The following is a 23,226-nucleotide window of genomic DNA, read 5'->3' as shown; positions in this document are numbered from 1 at the left end:
AACACTGCCTAGAAGGCCAGCATTCCGGAGTCTCCTCTTCACTGCAGACGTTGAGACTGGTGTTTTGCGGGAACTATTTAATTAAGCTGCCAGTTGAGGGCTTGTGAGGCATCTGTTTCTCAATCTAGACACACTGTTGTACTTGTCCTCTTGCTCAGTTGTGCACCGGGGCCTCCCACTTCTCTTTCTATTCTGGTTAGAGCCAGTTTGCGCTATTCTGTGAAGAGAGTAGTACACAGCGTTGTACGAGATCTTCAGTTTCTTGGCAATTTCTCGCATGGAATAGCCTTAATTTCTCAGAACAAGAATAGACTGACAAGTTTCAGAAGAAAGGGTCTTTGTTTCTGGCCATTTTGAGCCTGTAATCAAACAAACAATTGCTGATGCTCCAGACACTCAATTATTCTAAAGAAGGACAGTTTTATTGCTTCTTTAATCAGGACAACAGAATTGCAAAATGGTTTTCTAAGGATCAATTAGCCTTTTAAAATGATACACTTGGATTAGCTAACACAACGTGCCATTTGAACACAGGAGTGATGGTTGCTGATAATGGGCCTATGTAGATATTCCATTAAAAGTCATCTGTTTCCAGCTACAATAGTCATTTACAACATTAACAATGTCTACACTGTATTTCGGATCAATTTGATGTTATTTAAATGCACAAAAAATGTGCGTTTCTTTCAAAAACAAAGACATTTCTAAGTGACCGCAAACTTTTGAACAGTAGTGTATATGTTACCAGGTGTTGTGTGATATGTAATAATATTTTTGATGTCACCTATATGTTACCAGGTGCTGGGACATGTAATATTACATGTGATGTCACCTATATGTTGTCCAGGTGCTGGGACATAATTGAGAAGACTGAGATGTTCTGGTGGATCATTAAGACACCAATCCTGGCCTCCATCCTGGTGAGTTGTTCAGCCGCTCCTCAACTTTCAACATTAGCATGAAGGGATTCAACTCCCACTCTGATTCCCTCAGAAGTAGGTGTTAGGGTTATTACTGTGGAGAGAAGAGTGTTTAGTAAAGTACAGTACAGAAAACCCCATCAGAGTTTGGCAACAGATCACACCAGTAGAGTTTAGTTGAGTACAGTACAGACCACACCAGTAGAGTTTTGTAGAGTACAGAACAGACCACACCAGTAGAGTTTTGTAGAGTACAGAACAGACCACACCAGTAGAGTTTGAGGAAGCACAGTTCCCGCTCAGCCCAGTCAAAACTGTTCGCTGCTCTGGCCCCCCAATGGTGGAACAAACTCCCTCACGACGCCAGGACAGCGGAGTCAATCACCACCTTCCGGAGACACCTGAAACCCCACCTCTTTAAGGAATACCTAGGATAGGATAAGTAATCCTTCTCACCCCCCCCCCTCTTTTAAGATTTAGATGCACTATTGTAAAGTGACTGTTCCACTGGATGTCATAAGGTGAATGCACCAATTTGTAAGTCGCTCTGGATAAGAGCGTCTGCTAAATGACTTAAATGTAAATGTAAATGTAATCACACCAGTAGAGTTTAGTTGAGTACAGTACAGACCACACAAGTAGAGTTTTGTAGAGTACAGAACAGATCACACCAGTAGAATTTAGTTGAGTACAGTACAGACCACACCAGTAGAGTTTTGTAGAGTACAGAACAGATCATACCAGTAGAGTTTAGTAAAGTAGAGTACAGACCACACCAGTAGAGTTTAGTTGAGTACAGTACAGACCACACCAGTAGAGTTTTGTAGAGTACAGAACAGATCACACCAGTAGAATTTAGTTGAGTACAGTACAGACCACACCAGTAGAGTTTTGTAGAGTACAGAACAGATCATACCAGTAGAGTTTAGTAAAGTAGAGTACAGTACTGTACAGAACTCACCAGTTTAGTTTAGTCATTTTTATTAGAGTTTAGAAAAAGTAGAGTACAGAACACTCTAGTAGAGTTTAGTAAAGTAGAGTACAGACCACACCAGTAGAGTTTTGTAGAGTACAGAACAGATCATACCAGTAGAGTTTAGTAAAGTAGAGTACAGACCACACCAGTAGAGTTTAGTTGAGTACAGTACAGACCACACCAGTAGAGTTTTGTAGAGTACAGAACAGATCACACCAGTAGAATTTAGTTGAGTACAGTACAGACCACACCAGTAGAGTTTTGTAGAGTACAGAACAGATCATACCAGTAGAGTTTAGTAAAGTAGAGTACAGACCACACCAGTAGAGTTTTGTAGAGTACAGAACAGATCATACCAGTAGAGTTTAGTAAAGTAGAGTACAGACCACACCAGTAGAGTTTAGTTGAGTACAGTACAGACCACACCAGTAGAGTTTTGTAGAGTACAGAACAGATCACACCAGTAGAATTTAGTTGAGTACAGTACAGACCACACCAGTAGAGTTTAGTAGAGTTCAGTACAGACCACACCAGTAGAGTTTAGAACAGAACAGTACAGATCACACCAGTAGAATTTAGTTGAGTACAGTACAGACCACACCAGTAGAGTTTTGTAGAGTACAGAACAGATCATACCAGTAGAGTTTAGTAAAGTAGAGTACAGTACTGTACAGAACTCACCAGTTTAGTTTAGTCATTTTTATTAGAGTTTAGAAAAAGTAGAGTACAGAACACTCTAGTAGAGTTTAGTAAAGTAGAGTACAGACCACACCAGTAGAGTTTTGTAGAGTTCAGTACAGAACACCCGAGTAGAGTTTAATTGAGCACAAAACAGAACACCCGAGTAGAGTTTAATTGAGCACAAAACAGAACAACCGAGTACAGTTTAGTAGAGTACAGTACAGAACACAGCATAAGAGTTTAGTAGAGTACAGTACAAAACACACCAGTAGAGTTTAGTAGAGTTCAGTACAGTCCACACCAGTAGAGTTTAGTAGAGTTCAGTACAGAACACCCGAGTAGAGTTTAATTGAGCACAAAACAGAACAACCGAGTACAGTTTAGTAGAGTACAGTACAGAACACAGCATAAGAGTTTATTGGAGTACAGTACAGATCACACCAGTAGAGTTTCGTAGAGTGCATTAGAGTTCAGTACAGTCCACACCAGTAGAGTTTAGTAGAGTCCAGTACAGACCATACCAGTAGAGTTTAGAACAGAACAGTACAGATCACACCAGTAAAGTTTAGTAGAGTTAAGGACAGACCACCTGAGTATATTTTAGTTGAATACAAAACAGAACATCCGAGTAGAGTTTAGTAGAGTACAGTACTGAACAGAACTCACTAGTAGAGTTTAGTAGAATACATACCAGTAGAGTTTAGTATGATAGAGTACAGTACAGAACTCGACAGCTGAGTTTAGTAGAGTGTAGTACAGAACACACCAGTAGAGCTTAGTAGAGTTTAGAAGAGTAGACTACAGAAAAACAGTCGTGTTTAGTAGAGTGGAATTCAGAACGCACCAATATAATTTATTAGAGTAGAGAACAGACCAAAATAGTTTGTAGAGTCTACTCTACAGAGTAGAGAAGACAAAAGTCCACACAGGGTTCAGTATTATTTAAATATCTCAAAATATCTCTTAATCTCATCCAGATGAACTTCATCCTCTTCATCTGCATCATCAAGATCCTCCGACAGAAGATCAACTGTCCAGACATTGGAAGAAACGAGTCCAACCAGTACTTGTAAGTAGAGCTCTAGTACAACCAGTACTTGTAAGTAGAGCTCTAGTACAACCAGTACTTGTAAGTATGGCTCTATCCAGTACTTGTTAGTATAGATCTAGTTCAACCAGTTCTCGTTAATATTGATCTAACCGGTACTCATTAGTATGTCTCTAGTCTAACCAGTACTCGTTAGCATGCCACTAAATGAAATGGCGCCGGAAGAAATGGCAGCAGTTTTACGTGCGCCCAACCAATTGTGTTATTATGTGGGGGGCGTTATTTATAACTTATTTTGTACATAATGTTTCTGCAACCTCTTACGGCAGAAAAGAGCTTCTGGATATCAGGACAGCGATCACCTTGGAATAGACAAAGGTATTTTTAACAACAAACAAGACTCACATGATATTTTCCAAACACCCGGCAAGGCCGACATCCCAGTTACTCGCAAGAGGAAGCAACGCAGGTACAGAGGACGAAGAGCCGGATGCCTCATCAGGACCCGGAGAAGGCGAGTAGGAAAGCTGCCGTTACCGCCCATATTAATCGCCAACATGCGAATCAATCATCGCACAATAAACTAGACGAGGTACAATCACGAATATCCTACCAACGGGACATCAAAAACTGTAATATCCTATGTTTCACGGAATCGTGGCTGAATGACGACATGGATATTCAGCTTGCGGGATACACGCTGCACCGGCAGGACAGATCAGCACACTCCGGTTAGACGAGGGGGGCGGTCTGTGCATATTTGTAAATAACAGCTGGTGCACGAAATGTAAGGAAGTCTCTAGATTTTGCTCGCCTGAAGTAGAGTATATTGTGATAAATTGCAGGCCACACTACTTGCCTAGAGAGTTCTCAGCTATACTTTTTGTGGCTGTTTATTTACCACCACAGACAGATGCCGACACTAAGACCGCACTCAGTCAGCTGAATAAGGAAATAAGCAAACAGGAAACCACTCATCCAGAGGCGGCACTCATAGTGGCCAGAGACTTTAATGCAGGGAAACTTAAATCAGTTCTACCAAATCTCTATCAACATGTTAAATGTGCAACCAGAGGGAAAATAATTCTAGATCACCTGTACTCCACACACAGAGACACGAACAAAGCTCTCCCTCGCCGTTCATTTGGCAAATCTGACCACAACTCTATCCTCCTGATTCCTGCTTACAACCAAAAATTAAATCAGGAAGCACCAGTGGCTCGGTCTATAAAAAAAGTGGTCAGATGAAGCAGATGCTAAAATAGGACTGTTTTGCAGCTCAGACTGGATTCCGGGATTCTTCCGATGGCATTGAGGAGTACACCACATCAGTCACTGTCTTTATCAATAAGTGCATCAAGGACGTCGTCCCCACAGTGACTGTACGTACATACCCCAACCAGAAGCCATGGATTACAGGCAACATTCGCACTGAGCTAAAGGGTAGAGCTGCCACTTCCAAGGTGCCGGACTCTAACCCACAAGGTTACAAAAAATGCCGCTATGCCGCTATGCTCTGCGACGAACCATCAAACAGACAAAGCGTCAATACAGGTAAGATTGAATCACACCGGCTCTGACACTCGTCGGATGTGGCAGGGCTTTCAAACTATTACAGACTACAAAGGGAAGCTCAGCCGCGAGCTGCCCAGTGACACGAGCCTACCAGATGACCTAAATCACTTCTATGCTGGCTTCGAGGCAAGCAATAGAGGCATGCATGAGAGCATCAGCTGTTCCGGACGACTCACACTCTCCGTAGCCGATGTGTTTAAGACCTTTAAACAGGTCAACATACACAAGGCTGCAGGGCCAGACGGATTACCAGGACGTGTGCTCCGGGCATGTGCTGACCAACTGGCAGGTGTCTTCACTGACATTTTCAACATGTCCCTGATTGAGTCTGTAATACCAACATGTTTCAAGCAGACCACCATAGTCCCTGTGCCCAAGAACACAAAGGCAACCTGACTAAATGACTACAGACCCGTAGCACTCACGCCCGTAGCCATGAAGTGCTTTGAAAGGCTGGTAATGGCTCACATCAACACCATTATCCCAGAAACCCTAGACCCACTCCAATTTGCATACCGCCCAAACAGATCCACAGATGATGCAATCTCTATTGTACTCCACACTGCCCTTTCCCACCTGGACAAAAGGAACACCTATGTGAGAATGCTATTCATTGACTACAGTTCAGCATTCAACACCATAGTACCCTCAAAGCTCATCACAAAGGTTAGGAACCTGGGCCTAAACACCTCCCTCTGCAACTGGATCCTGGACTTCCTGACGGGCCGCCCGATCCTCAACACGGGAGCTCCCCAGGGGTCCGTGCTCAGTCCCCTCCTGTACTCCCTGTTCACCCACGACTGCATGGCGAGGCACGACTCCAACACCATCATTAGGTTTGCAGACGACACAACATTGGTAGGCCTGATCACCAACAACGGCGAGACAGCCTATAGGGAGGAGGTCAGAGACCTGGCCGGGTGGTGCCAGAATAACAATCTATCCCTCAACGTAACCAAGACTAAGGAGATGATTGTGGACTACAGGAAAAGGAGCACCGAGCACGCCCCCATTCTCATTGACAGGGCTGTAGTGGAGCAGGTTGAGAGCTTCAAGTTCCTTGGTGTCCACACCAACAACAAACTAGAATGGTCCAAACACACCAAGACAGTCGTGAAGAGGGCACAACAAAGTCTATTCCCCCTCAGGAAACGAAAAAGTTTTGGCATGGGTCCTGAGATCCTCAAAAGGTTCTACAGCTGCAACATCGAGAGCATCCTGACCGGTTGCATCACTGCCTGGTACGGCAATTGCTCGGCCTACGACCGCAAGGCACTTCAGAGGGTAGTGCGTATGGCCCAGTACATCACTGGGGCAAAGCTGCCTGCCATCCAGGACCTCTACACCAGGCGGTGTCAGAGGAAGGCCCTAAATATTGTAAAAGACACCAGCCACCCCAGTCATAGACTGTTCTCTCTACAACCACATGGCAAGCAGTACCGGAGTGCCAAGTCTAGGACAAAAAGGCTTCTCAACAGTTTTTACCCCCAAGCCATAAGACTCCTGAACAGGTAACCAAATGGTAGACTATTTGCATTGTGTGCCCCCCAACCCCTCTTTTAAGCTGCTGCTTCTCTCTGTTTATCATATATGCATAGTTACTTTAACTATACATTCATGTACATACAACCTCAATTGGGCCGACCAACCAGTGCTCCCGCACATTGGCTAACCAGGCTATCTGCATTGTGTCCCACCACCCGCCAAACCCTCTTATTAAGCTACTGCTACTCTCTATTCATCATATATGCATAGTCACTTTAACCATACCCACATGTACATACTACCTCAATAAGCCTGACTAACAGGTGTGTGTTTATAGCCTTTCTACTGTTATTTTGAAATGTCTTTTTACTGTTGTTTTATTTCTTTACTTACCTACACACACATACCTTATTTTCACACTATTGGTCAGAGACTGTAAGTAAGCATTTCACTGTAAGGTCTACTATTCGGCGCACCTGACAAATAAACTTTTATTTGACTTGACTAGTCCAACCAGTACACGTTAGTATAGCTCAAGTCCAAAAAGTACTCGTTAGTATGGCTCTAGTCCAACAAGTTTTCATAGTATCTGTCAAGATCCACCAGTACTCCTTAGTAAAGCTCTCGCCAGTACTCATTACTATGGCTCTAGTCCAACCAGTACTCGTTAGTATGGCTATAGTCCAACCAGCACTTGTTAGTATGTCTCTACTCTAAGAAGTACTTAGAGTTCACGCTACCACGTTCCCCTAGGGCACCCCCCCCCACGCTCAACTCAAAAGATGGCGCACAGAATGCAAAAATATTCTTAGAAATATATAACCTCCACACATTAACAAGTCCAATAGCTCAAATGAAAGATAAACACCTTGTTCATCTACCCAGCAAGTCAGATTTCTAAAATGTTTTATGGCGAAAACATAGCACATATTTATGTCAAACCACCACCAAAGACACAGCTAATTTGAATAGCCATGTTGAACAAAAGATGCAATCAACAAACGATTAAAAGAAAAATAATTCACTAACCTTTTGAAAATCTTCAACAGATGACAGTAATAGAACATGTTACACAGTACATTTGTGTTTTTTTCAATAATATGCCATTTATATCCATAAATCTCTGTTTACCATGACGCCATGTTCAAAAAAATGCTACTCAAATTATGATAGCGCCGCCAGATAACGTCAGATAACAAGCAATACACATCATAAACTTTGACTAAATATACATGTTCTACATATAGTTAGAAAGATACACTGCTTCTTAATGCAACCGCTGTGTTACATTTATTTTTAACGTTACAGAATTCGTTCACTAGGCAATAATATGAGACGGCGCTCAGACATTAGCAATATGTCTACGCTATGTTGGAGTCCACAGAAACACAAAATTACCACATAAATATTCCCATACCTTTGATGTTCTTCGATCAGAAGACGTGGAAGGAGTCATACTTACCAAAAACTGCGTTTGGCTTTCAAGTCTGTGTCTTTGGGTTATCAAACGCGACAAATTCCGGCTGAAATGCAGCCAAAATTCTAGGGGATGCGCATCAAAACTTCAAAATTACATATTATATGTCGACTAAACTGGTCAAACTAAGTGCAGAATTAAGCTTTAGGATGTTATAAACGTGCAAAACAATTCTCAGCTCGAACAGACAAACTGACATCGTTTGGTGAATCCTGGAACAATGAGAGCTCCAGACGCGACGCGCGCATGAGAGTACATGTATTTTCGCGTGACCCGAAGGTTTTAGCCTGCCAAAGGGTGAGGGAGCGCGCGATTTTCACAATGAAACGCCCCATTGAAAGGAGACATCGCGCTGAAGAGATAGAAACTGTTCCCAGATCCGTAGCTGGTTGGGAAGGGTGGGGGCGATGACGTCAAAGTTGGCCCAAATTTCCTGATGACAAGAGAGAGTTTGGGAGAATGGCTGACCTGAGAGTTCTGCTTTACACACAGACATAATTTGAACGGTTTTAGAAGCTTTATAGTGTTTTCTATTCAATAATAATTATTATATGCATATATTAGCAATTTTGGACAGATTCTTTTTCTGTTTACTATGGGCACGCAATTCCTCCAAAGGGGGCAGTATTCAGCCTAGCCCTAACAGGTTATTAATATAACTCTAGTCCAACCAGTAGTCGTTAGTATTGCTCTTGTCCAAACAGTACACGTTAGTATGAATCTAACCACTACTCGTTAGTATGGCTCTAGTCGTAATAACATAAAGGGAAGGTGATCAAGGTGACGATGAAGTCCAGGTGTGCGCAATGATGGGGAGCAGGTGTGCGCAATGATGGGGAGAAGGTGTGCGTAATGATGGGGAGAAGGTGTGCGTAATGATGGGGAGAAGGTGTGCGTAAATGATGGGGAGAAGGTGTGCGTAATGATGGGGAGAAGGTGTGCGTAATGATGGGGAGAAGGTGTGCGTAATGATGGGGAGAAGGTGTGCGTAATGATGGTTGCCAGGGCCGGGGGTTAGTAGACCTGCGACGTTGAACACTGGCGAGAGGGAGCGGGATAAGCATGACACATATCACAGTTATTTCAAATAGACCCTTCTTTTATATAGCAGAATCATTGCCATGAAGACATGACAAGAGTGAAACTAGTAAACTAATGCTCACTAAAATAAGCTAAGCAGTGGATGGGAGCGCTGCCAGCAGGTTCCACCTTATATATAGCTGTTCTGAGTGTGAGCAACAACCTCTGCTGTTTCCATGCTGCCTCATAACAACACGTACGGAGCATTAAGGCCCCCAGTGGGTGTGTTACCATAAGCAACCACCTCGACTACCAACAAACTCCTCATCAGGAAGCTGATCACGTCAACCAATGCCGACCGACCCCCAGAAACCCAGAACCTCGGAGGCATGGCAAAATGCCTTGATATTATACTGCTGAAATGTAGAGCTCAGCTCCCTGTGATGTAGAGCCCAGCACTCTGTGGTTAAGTGGCTCAACTCACTGTGGTTTAGAGCTCAACTCTTTGTGGTTTAGAGGCTCAGCTCTCAGTGGTTTAGTGGCTCAACTCTCTGTGGTTAAGGGGCTCAACTCTCTGTGGTTTAGAGCTCAACTCTCTGTGGTTTAGTGGCTCAGCTCTCAGTGGTTTAGTGGCTCAACTCTCTGTGGTTTAGAGCTCAACTCACTGTGGTTTAGTGGCTCAACTCTCTGTGGTTAAGGGGCTCAACTCTGGTTTAGAGCTCAGTTCTCTGTGGTTTAGAGCTCAGTTCTCTGTGGTTTAGAGCTCAGTTCTCTCTGTGGTTTAGTGGCTCAGCTGTCTGTGGTTAAGTGACTCAACTCACTGTGGTTTAGTAGCTCAACTCTCTGTGGTTTAATGGATAAAACTCTCTGTGGTTAAGTGGCTCAGCTCTCTGTGGTTTAGTGGCTCAGCTGTCTGTGGTTTAGAAGCTCAGCTCTCTGTGGTTTAGTAGCTCAACTCTCTGTGGTTAAGTGGCTCAACTCTCTGTGGTTTAGAGCTCAACTCTCTGTGGTTTAGAGCTCAACTCTCTGTGGTTTAGAGCTTAGTTCTCTGTGGTTTAGTGGCTCAGCTCTCTGTGGTTGTGGCTCAACTCACTGTGGTTTAGAGCTCAACTCTTTGTGGTTTAGAGGCTCAGCTCTCAGTGGTTTAGTGGCTCAACTCTCTGTGGTTAAGGGGCTCAACTCTCTGTGGTTTAGAGCTCAACTCTCTCTGGTTTAGTGGCTCAGCTCTCAGTGGTTTAGTGGCTCAACTCTCTGTGGTTTAGAGCTCAACTCACTGTGGTTTAGTGGCTCAACTCTCTGTGGTTAAGGGGCTCAACTCTGTGGTTTAGAGCTCAGTTCTCTGTGGTTTAGAGCTCAGTTCTCTGTGGTTTAGAGCTCAGTTCTCTCTGTGGTTTAGTGGCTCAGCTGTCTGTGGTTAAGTGACTCAACTCACTGTGGTTTAGTAGCTCAACTCTCTGTGGTTTAATGGATAAAACACTCTGTGGTTAAGTGGCTCAGCTCTCTGTGGTTTAGTGGCTCAGCTGTCTGTGGTTTAGAAGCTCAGCTGTCTGTGGTTTAGTAGCTCAACTCTCTGTGGTTAAGTGGCTCAACTCTCTATGGTTTAGAGCTCAACTCTCTGTGGTTTAGAGCTCAGTTCTCTGTGGTTTAGAGCTCAGCTTTCTGTGGTTTAGAGGTCAGCTTTCTGTGGTTTAGAGGCTCAGCTCTCTGTGGTTTAGTGGCTCAACTCTCTGTGGTTTAGAGCTCAACTCTCTGTGGCTACTTTTCTTGATATTCTCTTGATGTTCTGTGTAGAAGGATGAATGAGACTGATTAACAACTAGCTACTAGTCATAAAGCTACTTGAAGGCATGAGGCATGGCAAAATGCCTTGACATTATACTGCTGAAATGTAGAGCTTAGCTCCCTGTGATGTAGAGCCCAGCACTCTGTGGTTTAGTGGCTCAACTCTCTGTGGTTTAGTGGATAAAACTCTCTGTGGTTTAGTGGATCAGCTCTCTGTGGTTTAGTGGCTCAGCTCTCTCTGGTTTAGTGGCTCAGATCTCAGTGGTTTAGTGGCTCAACTCTCTGTGGTTAAGTGGCTCAGCTCTCTGTGGTTTAGAGCTCAACTCTCTGTGGTTTAGAGCTCAGTTCTCTGTGGTTTAGAGCTCAACTCTCTGTGGTTAAGTGGCTCAGCTGTCTGTGGTTTATAGGCTCAGCTCTCTCTGGTTAAGTGGCTCAGCTCTCTGTGGTTTAGTGGCTCAACTCACTATGGTTAAGTAGCTCAACTCTCTGTGGTTAAGTAGCTCAACTCTCTGTGGTTTAGAGCTCAACTCTCTGTGGTTTAGAGCTCAGTTCTCTGTGGTTTAGAGCTCAACTCTCTGTGGTTAAGTGGCTCAGCTGTCTGTGGTTTATAGGCTCAGCTCTCTCTGGTTTAGAGCTCAACTCTCTGTGGTTTAGTGGCTCAGCTCTCTCTGGTTAAGTAGCTCAACTCTCTGTGGTTTAGAGCTCAGTTCTCTGTGGTTTAGAGCTCAACTCTCTGTGGTTTAGAGCTCAGTTCTCTGTGGTTTAGAGCTCAGCTTTATGTGGTTTAGAGCTCAGTTCTCTGTGGTTTAGTGGCTCAGTTCTCTGTGGTTTAGAGCTCAGTTCTCTGTGGTTTAGAGCTCAGCTTTCTGTGGTTTAGAGGTCAGCTTTCTGTGGCTACTTTTCTTGATATTCTCTTGATGTTCTGTGTAGAAGGATGAATGAGACTGATTAACAACTAGCTACTAGTCATAAAGCTACTTGAAGTTCTCTTGATGTGTAAAAGGATGAATGAGATTGTTGAATAACTAGGTACTAGTCATAAAGTTACTTCTTGAGTTTCTGTTCTCTTTGTTGTTTTGTGTAGGAGGCTGGCCAAGTCCACCCTGCTGCTGATCCCTCTTTTTGGGATCAACTTCATCGTGTTTGCCTTCATCCCAGAGCAGGTGAACACAGAGCAACGGCTGGTCTTCGACCTCATACTGGGATCATTCCAGGTATGGAACCACTAGGGTTGCAAAATTCAGCTAACTTTCCCCTCAAAATGTTTTTAATTTCCATGGTTTTTCCCAAGATTGAACCAACTCTTCAGGTGTAGTATAGATGTAGTATAGGTATAGTATTGATGCAGTATAGGTGTAGTATAGATGCCATATAAGTGTAGTATAGACGCAGTATAGGTGTAGTATAAGTGTAGTATAGACAAAGTATACGTATAGTAGGTGTAGTATATGTGCAGTATCGATGCAGTATAGGTGTAGTATAGGTGTAGTATAGGCGTAGTATAGGTGTAGTATAGGTGCAGTATAGGCGTAGTATAGGTGTAGTATAGGCGTAGTATAGGTGTAGTATAGGTGTAGTATAGGTGTAGTATAGGTGTAGTATAGATGTGGTATAGGTGCATTACCGGCGTAATATAGGTGTAGTATAGGTATAGTATAGGTGTAGTATAGGCGTAGTATAGGCGTAGTATAGGTGTAGTATAGATGTAGTATAGGTGTAGTATAGGTGTAGTATAGGTGTAGTATAGGTGTAGTATAGGTGTAGTATAGGTGTAGTATAGGTGTAGTATAGATGTGGTATAGGTGCATTACCGGCGTAATATAGGTGTAGTATAGGTATAGTATAGGTGTAGTATAGATGTAGTCGAGGTGTAGTATAGGCACAGTATAGACGTAGTATAGGCGTAGTATAGGTGTAGTATAGATGTAGTATAGGTGTAGTATAGGTGTAGTATAGATGTAGCATAGGTGTAGTATAGATGTGGTATAGGTGTAGTACCGGTGTAGTATAGGTGTAGTATAGATGTAGCATAGGCGCAGTATATGTGTAGTATAGGTGTGATATAGATGCAGTATAGATGTGATATCGATGCAGTATAGGTGTAGTATAGGTGTAGTATAGGTGTAGTATAGGTGCAGTATAGGCGTAGTATAGATGCAGTATAGATGTGATATCGATGCAGTATAGGTGTGATATCGATGCAGTATAGGTGTGATATCGGTGCAGTATAGGTGTAGTATAAGTGTAGTATAGATGCAGTATAAGTGTAGTATAGATGCCGTATAAGTGTAGTATAGATGTAGTATAAGTGTAGTATAGATGTAGTATAAGTGTAGTATACATATAGTAGGTGTAGTATAGATGTAGTATAAGTGTAGTATAGATGGTCCTTCTGTAGCTCAGTTGGTAGAGCATGGCGCTTGTAACGCCAGGGTAGTGGGTTCGATTCCCGGGACCACCCATACGTAGAATGTATGCACACATGACTGTAAGTCGCTTTGGATAAAAGCGTCTGCTAAATGGCATATATTATTATTATTATTTATTATATTAGATGCAGTATAGGTGTAGTATAGATGTAGTATAAGTGTAGTTTAGATGTAGTATAAGTGTAGTATACATATAGTAGGTGTAGTATAGATGTAGTATAAGTGTAGTATAGATGCAGTATATGTGTAGTATAGATGTAGTATAAGTGTAGTATACATATAGTAGGTGTAGTATAGATGCAGTATAAGTGTAGTATAGATGCAGTATAGGTGTAGTATAGATGTAGTATATGTGTAGTATAGATGTAGTATAAGTGTAGTATACATATAGTAGGTGTAGTATAGATGTAGTATATGTGTAGTATAGATGTAGTATAAGTGTAGTATACATATAGTAGGTGTAGTATAGATGCAGTATAAGTGTAGTATAGATGCAGTATAGATGTAGTATAAGTGTAGTATAGATGTAGTATAAGTGTAGTATAGAGGTAGTATAAGTGTAGTATACATATAGTAGGTGTAGTATAGATGCCGTATAAGTGTAGTATAGATGCAGTATATGTGTAGTATAGATGTAGTATAAGTGTAGTATACATATAGTAGGTGTAGTATAGATGCAGTATAAGTGTAGTATAGATGCAGTATAGGTGTAGTATAGATGTAGTATATGTGTAGTATAGATGTAGTATAAGTGTAGTATACATATAGTAGGTGTAGTATAGATGCAGTATAAGTGTAGTATAGATGCAGTATAGGTGTGATATCGATGCAGTATAGGTGTGATATCGGTGCAGTATAGGTGTGATATCGATGCAGTATAGGTGTAGTATAAGTGTAGTATAGATGCAGTATAAGTGTAGTATAGATGCAGTATAGGTGTGATATCGATGCAGTATAGGTGTGATATCGATGCAGTATAGGTGTAGTATAAGTGTAGTATAGATGCAGTATAAGTGTAGTATAGATGCAGTATAGGTGTGATATCGATGCAGTATAGGTGTGATATCGATGCAGTATAGGTGTGATATCGGTGCAGTATAGGTGTAGTATAAGTGTAGTATAGATGCAGTATAAGTGTAGTATAGATGCAGTATAGGTGTAGTATAGATGTAGTATAAGTGTAGTATAGATGTAGTATAAGTGTAGTATACATATAGTAGGTGTAGTATAGATGCAGTATAGGTGTAGTATAGACGCAGTATAGGTGTAGTATAGATGTAGTATAAGTGTAGTATAGATGCAGTATAGATGTAGTATAGATGTAGTATAGACAAAGTATACATATAGTAGGTGCAGTATAGGTGCAGTATAGGTGTAGTATAGGTGTAGTATAGATGCAGTATAGGTGTAGTATAGATGTAGTATAAGTGTAGTATAGATGCTGTATAGGTGTAGTATAGATGTAGTATAAGTGTAGTATAGGTGCAGTATCGGTGCAGTATCGGTGCAGTATAGGTGTAGTATAGGTGTAGTATAGGTGTAGTATAGGTGCAGTATCGGTGCAGTATAGGTGTAGTATAGGTGTAGTATAGGTGTAGTATAGGTGTAGTATAGATGTAGTATAGGTGTAGTATAGATGTAGTATAGGTGTAGTATAGATGCAGTATAGGTGTAGAATAGGCGTAGTATAGGTGTAGTATAGATGTAGTATAGGTGTAGTATAGATGTAGTATAGGTGTAGTATAGATGCAGTATAGGTGTAGTATCGATGCAGTATAGGTGTAGTATCGGTGCAGTATAGGTGTAGTATAGGTGTAGTATAGGTGTAGTATAGATGTAGTATAGACAAAGTATACATATAGTAGGTGTAGTATATGTGCAGTATCGGTGCAGTATAGGTGTAGTATCGGTGCAGTATAGGTGTAGTATAGGTGTAGTATAGGTGCAGTATAGGTGTAGTATAGGTGTAGTATAGGTGTAGTATAGGTGTAGTATAGGTGTAGTATAGATGTAGTATAGACAAAGTATACATATAGTAGGTGTAGTATATGTGCAGTATCGGTGCAGTATAGGTGTAGTATCGGTGCAGTATAGGTGTAGTATAGGTGTAGTATAGGTGCAGTATAGGTGTAGTATAGGTGTAGTATAGGTGTAGTATAGGTGTAGTATAGGTGTAGTATAGATGTAGTATAGGTGTAGTATAGGTGTAGTATAGATGTAGTATAGACAAAGTATACATATAGTAGGTGTAGTATATGTGCAGTATCGGTGCAGTATAGGTGTAGTATAGGTGTAGTATAGGTGTAGTATAGGTGTAGTATAGGTGTAGTATAGATGTAGTATAGACAAAGTATACATATAGTAGGTGTAGTATATGTGCAGTATCGGTGTAGTATCGGTGTAGTATCGGTGCAGTATAGGTGTAGTATAGGTGTAGTATAGGTGTAGTATAGGTGTAGTATAGGTGTAGTATAGGTGTAGTATAGATGTAGTATAGACAAAGTATACATATAGTAGGTGTAGTATATGTGCAGTATCGGTGCAGTATAGGTGTAGTATCGGTGCAGTATAGGTGTAGTACAGGTGTAGTATAGGTGTAGTATCGGTGTAGTATCGATGCAGTATAGGTGTAGTATCGGTGCAGTATAGGTGTAGTATAGGTGTAGTATAGGTGTAGTATAGGTGTAGTATATATGTAGTATAGGTGTAGTATAGGTGTAGTATAGACAAAGTATACATATAGTAGGTGTAGTATATGTGCAGTATCGGTGCAGTATAGGTGTAGTATAGGTGTAGTATCGGTGTAGTATAGGTGTAGTATAGGTGTAGTATCGGTGTAGTATAGGTGTAGTATAGGTGTAGTATAGGTGCAGTATAGGTGTAGTATAGGCGTAGTATAGGCGTAGTATAGGTGTAGTATAGATGTAGTATAGGTGCAGTATAGGTGTAGTATAGGTGTAGTATAGGCGTAGTATAGGTGTAGTATAGATGTAGTATAGGTGCAGTATAGGTGCAGTATAGGTGTAGTATAGGCGTAGTATAGGCGTAGTATAGGTGTAGTATAGGTGTAGTATAGGCGTAGTATAGGCGTAGTATAGGTGTAGTATAGGTGTAGTATAGATGTAGTATAGGTGCAGTATAGGTGTAGTATAGGCGTAGTATAGGCGTAGTATAGGTGTAGTATAGATGTAGTATAGGTGCAGTATAGGTGCAGTATAGGTGTAGTATAGGCGTAGTATAGGCGTAGTATAGGTGTAGTATAGGTGTAGTATAGGTGTAGTATCGGTGTAGTATAGGTGTAGTATCGGTGTAGTATCGGTGTAGTATAGGTGTAGTATAGGTGTAGTATAGGTGTAGTAGAGGTGTAGTATAGGTGTAGTATAGGTGTAGTATAGGTGTAGTATAGGTGTAGTATAGGTGTAGTATAGGTGCAGTATAGGTGTAGTATAGGTGTAGTATAGGTGTAGTATAGGTGTAGTATAGGTGTAGTATAGGTGTAGTATAGGTGTAGTATAGGTGCAGTATAGGTGTAGTATAGGTGTAGTATAGGTGTAGTATAGGTGTAGTATAGGTGTAGTATAGGTGTAGTATAGGTGTAGTATAGGTGTAGTATAGGTGTAGTATAGGTGTAGTATAGGTGTAGTATAGGTGTAGTATAGGTGTAGTATAGGTGCAGTATAGGTGTAGTATAGGTGTAGTATAGGTGTAGTATAGGTGTAGTATAGGTGTAGTATAGATGTAGTATAGACAAAGTATACATATAGTAGGTGTAGTATATGTGCAGTATCGGTGTAGTATAGGTGTAGTATCGGTGCAGTATAGGTGTAGTATAGGTGTAGTATAGGTGTAGTATAGGTGTAGTATAGGTGTAGTATAGGTGTAGTATAGGTGTAGTATAGGTGTAGTATAGGTGCAGTATAGGTGTAGTATCGGTGCAGTATAGGTGTAGTATAGGTGCAGTATAGGTGTAGTATAGGTGTAGTATAGGTGTAGTATATATGTAGTATAGGTGTAGTATAGGTGTAGTATAGGTGTAGTATAGGTGTAGTATAGGTGTAGTATAGGTGTAGTATAGGTGTAGTATAGGTGTAGTATAGGTGTAGTATAGGTGTAGTATAGGTGTAGTATAGGTGTAGTATAGGTGTAGTATAGGTGTAGTATAGGTGTAGTATAGGTGTAGTATAGGGGCTTTTGGGACTCAGTTTAACAGTGAGACTTTACAGTCAGAGATTAACAGTCAGAGACAGTTCATTCAGGTTCCGTGATTAGTTACTCTCGGCAGCCAACACACTCATGGGAGGGATGCTTTTTAAACACTATGGCAGGACTCCAGGCACAATGGACTAGTAATTCAGACCCATTGTTCATGTTTTAAACACTATGGCAGGACTCCAGGCACAATGGACTAGTAATTCAGACCCATTGTTCATGTTTTAAACACTATGGCAGGACTCCCGGCACAATGGACTAGTAATTCAGACCCATTGTTCATGTTTTAAACACTGGCTGTGGTTGTTCTGGTCTATCTGTATAATGGGGAGAGAGAGGGAGCAGTCAGACCTGGCAGCATTGTAGCAGCTTGACTTTAGCTGAGAAACGTCCTCCAGCTTGTTCCTCTTATCTTGTCAATATGACTTCCTTGTTTGGCATCCCTCGCTTTTCTCAGTTTTCTCTCTAGGCCACAGACATGTAATCCTGTTCTGTAAATGAACCAATGCTATGTATTCATGGCAGCAATAGCTCTGTACTCAGTACTTTAATATAGGCTCAGTCATGTATTCCATAGAATCGCCTTGATGCATTACATTTCAGTCACATAGCAGATGCTCTTCTCCAGAGTGATTTAGAGGCGCGATTAGGGTTAATGGCTTTGCTCAACAGCACATCGACAGATCTCACCTAGTCGGCTCTGGGATACGAACCAGCAACCTTTAGGTTACTGGCCCAACCTCTTAACCCCAACCTCTTAACCCCAACCTCTTAACCCCAACCTTTAGGTTACTGGCCCAACCTCTTAACCCCAACCTCTTAACCCCAACCTCTTAACCCCAACCTCTTAACCCCAACCTCTTAACCACTAGGCTACCTGCCGCCCCTCCCCTCTAACCACTAGGCTACCTGCCGCCCCTCCCCTCTAACCACTAGGCTACCTGCCGCCCCTCCCCTCTAACCACTAGGCTACCTGCCGCCCCTCCCCTCTAACCACTAGGCTACCTGCCGCCCCTCCCCTCTAACCACTAGGCTACCTGCCGCCCCTCCCCTCTAACCACTAGGCTACCTGCCGCCCCTCCCCTCTAACCACTAGGCTACCTGCCGCCCCTCCCCTCTAACCACTAGGCTACCTGCCGCCCCTCCCCTCTAACCACTAGGCTACCTGCCGCCCCTCCCCTCTAACCACTAGGCTACCTGCCGCCCCTCCCCTCTAACCACTAGGCTACCTGCCGCCCCTCCCCTCTAACCACTAGGCTACCTGCCTTGTATTGTTATGAACAACAGAATAACAGGGTACACTGGGTTCATGTAACAGACTCTGCTCTCCCCAGGGTTAGGGTGACTATAACAGACAGCTAATGCTCTTTCTGTTCTTCCTTTCCCTAGGGATTTGCGGTTGCTGTTCTCTACTGCTTCTTAAATGGAGAGGTAAGAGCCACCCTGACGTTCGCACACTACTGTTATAAACACACTGCACCTGCTGAACACCGAGTTGACACCCTGAGTTTACATGACGCAGGATTAGGGTGAGGAGGGCAGTGTGTTTAAGGCCCAGTTTCTCAAAAGTGATCTATCTGGATTTCGCCTATTAGATTGAATGCATAGAAATAGAACGGAAGTCAAAGATCTGTCAGTTATATTCATTCTATTTCTCTGCATTATTGTCCTGTTTTGCGGTTGAGTGCTGCAGGGAAAGACCTAGTTAAGCCGCAGGTTTGCCCAAAACAGAGCGACACGTTCTGCTCTTTGTAATCAGAGGGCTGATATAAATACTATGCTGTCAGTCTCTCTTGGCTAAGAGTTGAGGAGAGACTGACTGCATCACTTCTTATTTTTATAAGAAACATTACTATGTTAAATCCCAAATTGTTTGCATAGTCAACTTACACACAGCTCTGACACACACACTTACCCCACCAGACATGCCACCAGGGGTCTTTTCACAGTCCCCAAATCCAGAACAAATTCAAGAAAGTGTACAGTATTATATTGAGCCATCATTACATGGAACTCCCATCTCATATTGCTCTGCGGTCTCTCCCTCTGTGGTCTTGTCCTCTGCTGTCTCGTCCTCTGCGGTCTCGTCCTCTGTGGTCTCTCCCTCTGTGGTCTCGTCCTCTGTGGTCTCGTTCTCTGTAGTCTCTCCCTCTGTGGTCTCTTCCTCTGTGGTCTCGTCCTCTGTGGTCTCTCCCTCTGTGGTCTCGTCCTCTGGTCTCGTCCTCTGCGGTCTCTCCCTCTGTGGTCTCGTCCTCTGTGGTCTCGTCCTCTGCGGTCTCGTTCTCTGCGGTCTCTCCCTCTGCGGTCTCTCCCTCTGCGGTCTCGTCCTCTGCGGTCTCGTCCTCTGCGGTCTCGTCCTCTTTCGTCTATCCCTCTGCGGTCTCGTCCTCTGCGGTCTCTTCCTCTGCGGTCTCATCCTCTGCGGTCTCGTCCTCTTTCGTCTATCCCTCTGCGGTCTCGTCGCCTGCGGTCTCGTCCTCTGCGGTCTCGTCCTCTGCGGTCTCGTCCTCTGCGGTCTATTCCTCTGCGGTCTCGTCCTCTGCGGTCTCGTCCTCTGCGGTCTCGTCCTCTGCGGTCTATCCCTCTGCGGTCTCGTCCTCTGCGGTCTATTCCTCTGCGGTCTCGTCCTCTGCTGTCTCGTCCTCTTTCGTCTATCCCTCTGTGGTCTCGTCTTCTGCGGTCTCGTCCTCTGCAGTCTCGTCCTCTGCAGTCTCGTCCTCTGCGTTCTCGTCCTCTGCGGTCTCGTCCTCTTTTGTCTATCCCTCTGCGGTCTCTTCCTCTGCAGTCTCGTCCTCTGCGGTCTTGTCCTCTTTCGTCTCTTCCTCTTGCGGTCTCGTCCTCTGCGGTCTCGTCCTCTTTCGTCTATCCCTCTGCGGTCTCGTCCTCTGCGGTCTCATCCTCTGCGGTCTCTTCCTCTGCGGTCTCGTCCTCTGCGGTCTCGTCCTCTTTCGTCTATCCCTCTGCGGTCTCGTCCTCTGCGGTCTCGTCCTCTGCGGTCTCGTCCTCTGCGTTCTCGTCCTCTGCGGTCTCGTCCTCTGCGGTCTCGTCCTCTGCCGTCTCGTCCTCTGCGGTCTCGTCCTCTGCGGTCTCGTCCTCTGCGGTCTCTTCCTCTTTCGTCTATCCCTCTGCGGTCTCGTCCTCTGCGGTCTCGTCCTCTGCGGTCTCGTCCTCTGCGGTCTCGTCCTCTGCGGTCTCGTCCTCTGCGGTCTCGTCCTCTTTCGTCTATCCCTCTGCGGTGTTGTCCTCTGTGGTCTCTTCCTCGGCAGTCTCTTCCTCGTTGGTGTTGTTTGGGACAGATTAGAGACAATAGCCCAGTGTAGACCTGGGACAGATTAGAGATAATAGCCCAGTGTAGACCTGGGACAGATTAGAGATAATAGCCCAGTGTAGACCTGGGACAGATTAGAGATAATAGCCCAGTGTAGACCTGGGACAGATTAGAGATAATAGCCCAGTGTAGACCTGGGACAGATTAGAGATAATAGCCCAGTGTAGACCTGGGACAGATTAGAGATAATAGCCCAGTGTAGACCTGGGACATCTTTTCCTGACAAAATATCCTGTTTAAAACGGGAACGTTTTTTTCCCCAAAAATGACACTACTGTCCCTAGAGGGGTCTGATTAGCTGTTCAGGTGTCCTATAGCTTGGGGGTAGAAGCTGTTAAGAAGCCTTTTGGACCAAGACTTGTTTGCCGTGCGGTAGCAGAGTGAACAGTCTATGACTAGGGTCTATGACTAGTCTATGACTAGGACAATCTTTAAGACCTTCCTGACACTGTCTGGTATAGAGGTCCTGGATGGCAATAAACTTGGCTCAAGTGATATACTGGGCCGTACGCACTACTCTCTGTAGTACCTTGCGGTCGGAGGCCGAGCAGTTGCCATTCCAGGCAGTGATGCAACCAGTCAGGATGCTCTCGATGGTGCAGCTGTAGAACCTTTTGAGGATCTGGGGGCCCATGTCAAACCTTTTCAGTCTCCTGAGGGGGAATAGGCTTTGTCATACCCTCTTAATGACTGTCTTGGTGTGCTTGGACCATGTCAGTTTGTTGGTGATGTGGTTACCAAGGAACTTGAAGCCCTCAACCTGCTCCACTACAGCCTCGTCGATGAGAATGGTGGCGTGCTCGGTCCTCCTTTTCCATGTAGTCCACAATCACCTCCTTTGTATTGATCACGTTGAGGGAGAGGTTGTTGTCCTGGCACCACACAGCCAAGTCTCTGACCTCAATCCTATAGGCTGTCTCATCGTTGTTGATGACCACTGTTGTGTCATCAGCAAACTTGGCTATGCATTCATGAGGGTCCATAGCTTAGTGATGAGCTTTGAGGACACTATGGTGTTGAACGCTGAGCTGTAATCAATGAATAGCATTCTCACATAGTTGTTCCTTTTGTCCAGATGGGAAAGGGCAGTGTGGAGTGCAATAGAGATTGCAACATCTGTGGATCTGTCGGGGCGGTATGTGAATTGGAGTGGGTCTAGGGTTTCTGGGATAATGGTGTTAATGTGAGATATTACCAGCCTTTCAAAGCACTTCATGGCTACAGACGTGAGAGCTACGGGTTTGTAGTCGTTTTATTTTACCTTTTATTTAACCAGGCAAGTCAGTTAATTAAGAACTAATTCTTATTTTCAATGACGGTCTAGGAACAGTGGGTTAACTGGTCTAGGAACAGTGGGTTAACTGGTCTAGGAACAGTGGGTTAACTGGTCTAGGAGCAGTGGGTTAACTGGTCTAGGAACAGGGGGTTAACTGGTCTAGGAACAGTGGGTTAACTGGTCTAGGAACAGTGGGTTAACTGGTCTAGGAGCAGGGTTAACTGGTCTAGGAACAGTGGGGTTAACTGGTCTAGGAACAGTGGGGTTAACTGGTCTAGGAGCAGTGGGTTAACTGGTCTAGGAACAGTGGGTTAACTGGTCTAGGAACAGTGGGTTAACTGGTCTAGGAACAGTGGGTTAACTGGTCTAGGAACAGGGGGTTAACTGGTCTAGGAACAGTGGGTTAACTGGTCTAGGAACAGTGGGTTAACTGGTCTAGGAACAGGGTTAACTGGTCTAGGAACAGTGGGTTAACTGGTCTAGGAACAGTGGGTTAACTGGTCTAGGAACTGTGGGTTAACTGGTCTAGGAACAGTGGGTTAACTGGTCTAGGAACAGTGGGTTAACTGGTCTAGGAACAGTGGGTTAACTGGTCTAGGAACAGTGGGTTAACTGGTCTAGGAACTGTGGGTTAACTGGTCTAGGAACAGTGGGTTAACTGGTCTAGGAACTGTGGGTTAACTGGTCTAGGAACAGTGGGTTAACTGGTCTAGGAACAGTGGGTTAACTGGTCTAGGAACAGTGGGTTAACTGGTCTAGGAACAGTGGGTTAACTGGTCTAGGAACAGTGGGTTAACTGGTCTAGGAACAGTGGGTTAGGGACGACGTCATCGATGCACTTATTAATGACGCCAGTGACTGATGTGCTGTACTCCTCAATGCCATCGGACGAATCACGGAACGTTTTCCAGTCTGTGACCTACAAAACCGTCTTGTAGCTTAGCATCTGCTTTGTCTGACAACTTACTTATTGACAGAGTCACTGGTGCTTCTGGCTTTAATTTGAGCTTGTAAGCAGGA

General features: G+C 43.7%; 1 protein-coding gene across 1 annotated transcript in view; it reads left to right on the top strand.

The window, feature by feature from the left end:
* Positions 1-847: 847 nt before the first annotated feature.
* The window catches only part of LOC127906043 (vasoactive intestinal polypeptide receptor-like), a gene marked incomplete at its 5' end in the record, with an annotated part of 23,059 nt that continues 680 nt past the window's right edge, over positions 848-23,226 (top strand). Inside the window, 4 exons of the mRNA XM_052513357.1 lie at positions 848-920; positions 3,555-3,646; positions 12,049-12,178; positions 18,992-19,033. Coding sequence (XP_052369317.1) covers positions 848-920; positions 3,555-3,646; positions 12,049-12,178; positions 18,992-19,033 — 337 coding nt within the window. The remainder of the gene's footprint in view (positions 921-3,554; positions 3,647-12,048; positions 12,179-18,991; positions 19,034-23,226) is intronic.

The sequence above is a fragment of the Oncorhynchus keta genome, unplaced genomic scaffold (genome assembly GCF_023373465.1).
Source record: "Oncorhynchus keta strain PuntledgeMale-10-30-2019 unplaced genomic scaffold, Oket_V2 Un_scaffold_1004_pilon_pilon, whole genome shotgun sequence".
NCBI lineage: Eukaryota > Metazoa > Chordata > Actinopteri > Salmoniformes > Salmonidae > Oncorhynchus > Oncorhynchus keta.
The sequence above is the reverse complement of the archived record's forward strand: the minus strand, read 5'-3'. Positions and strand labels throughout refer to the sequence as shown.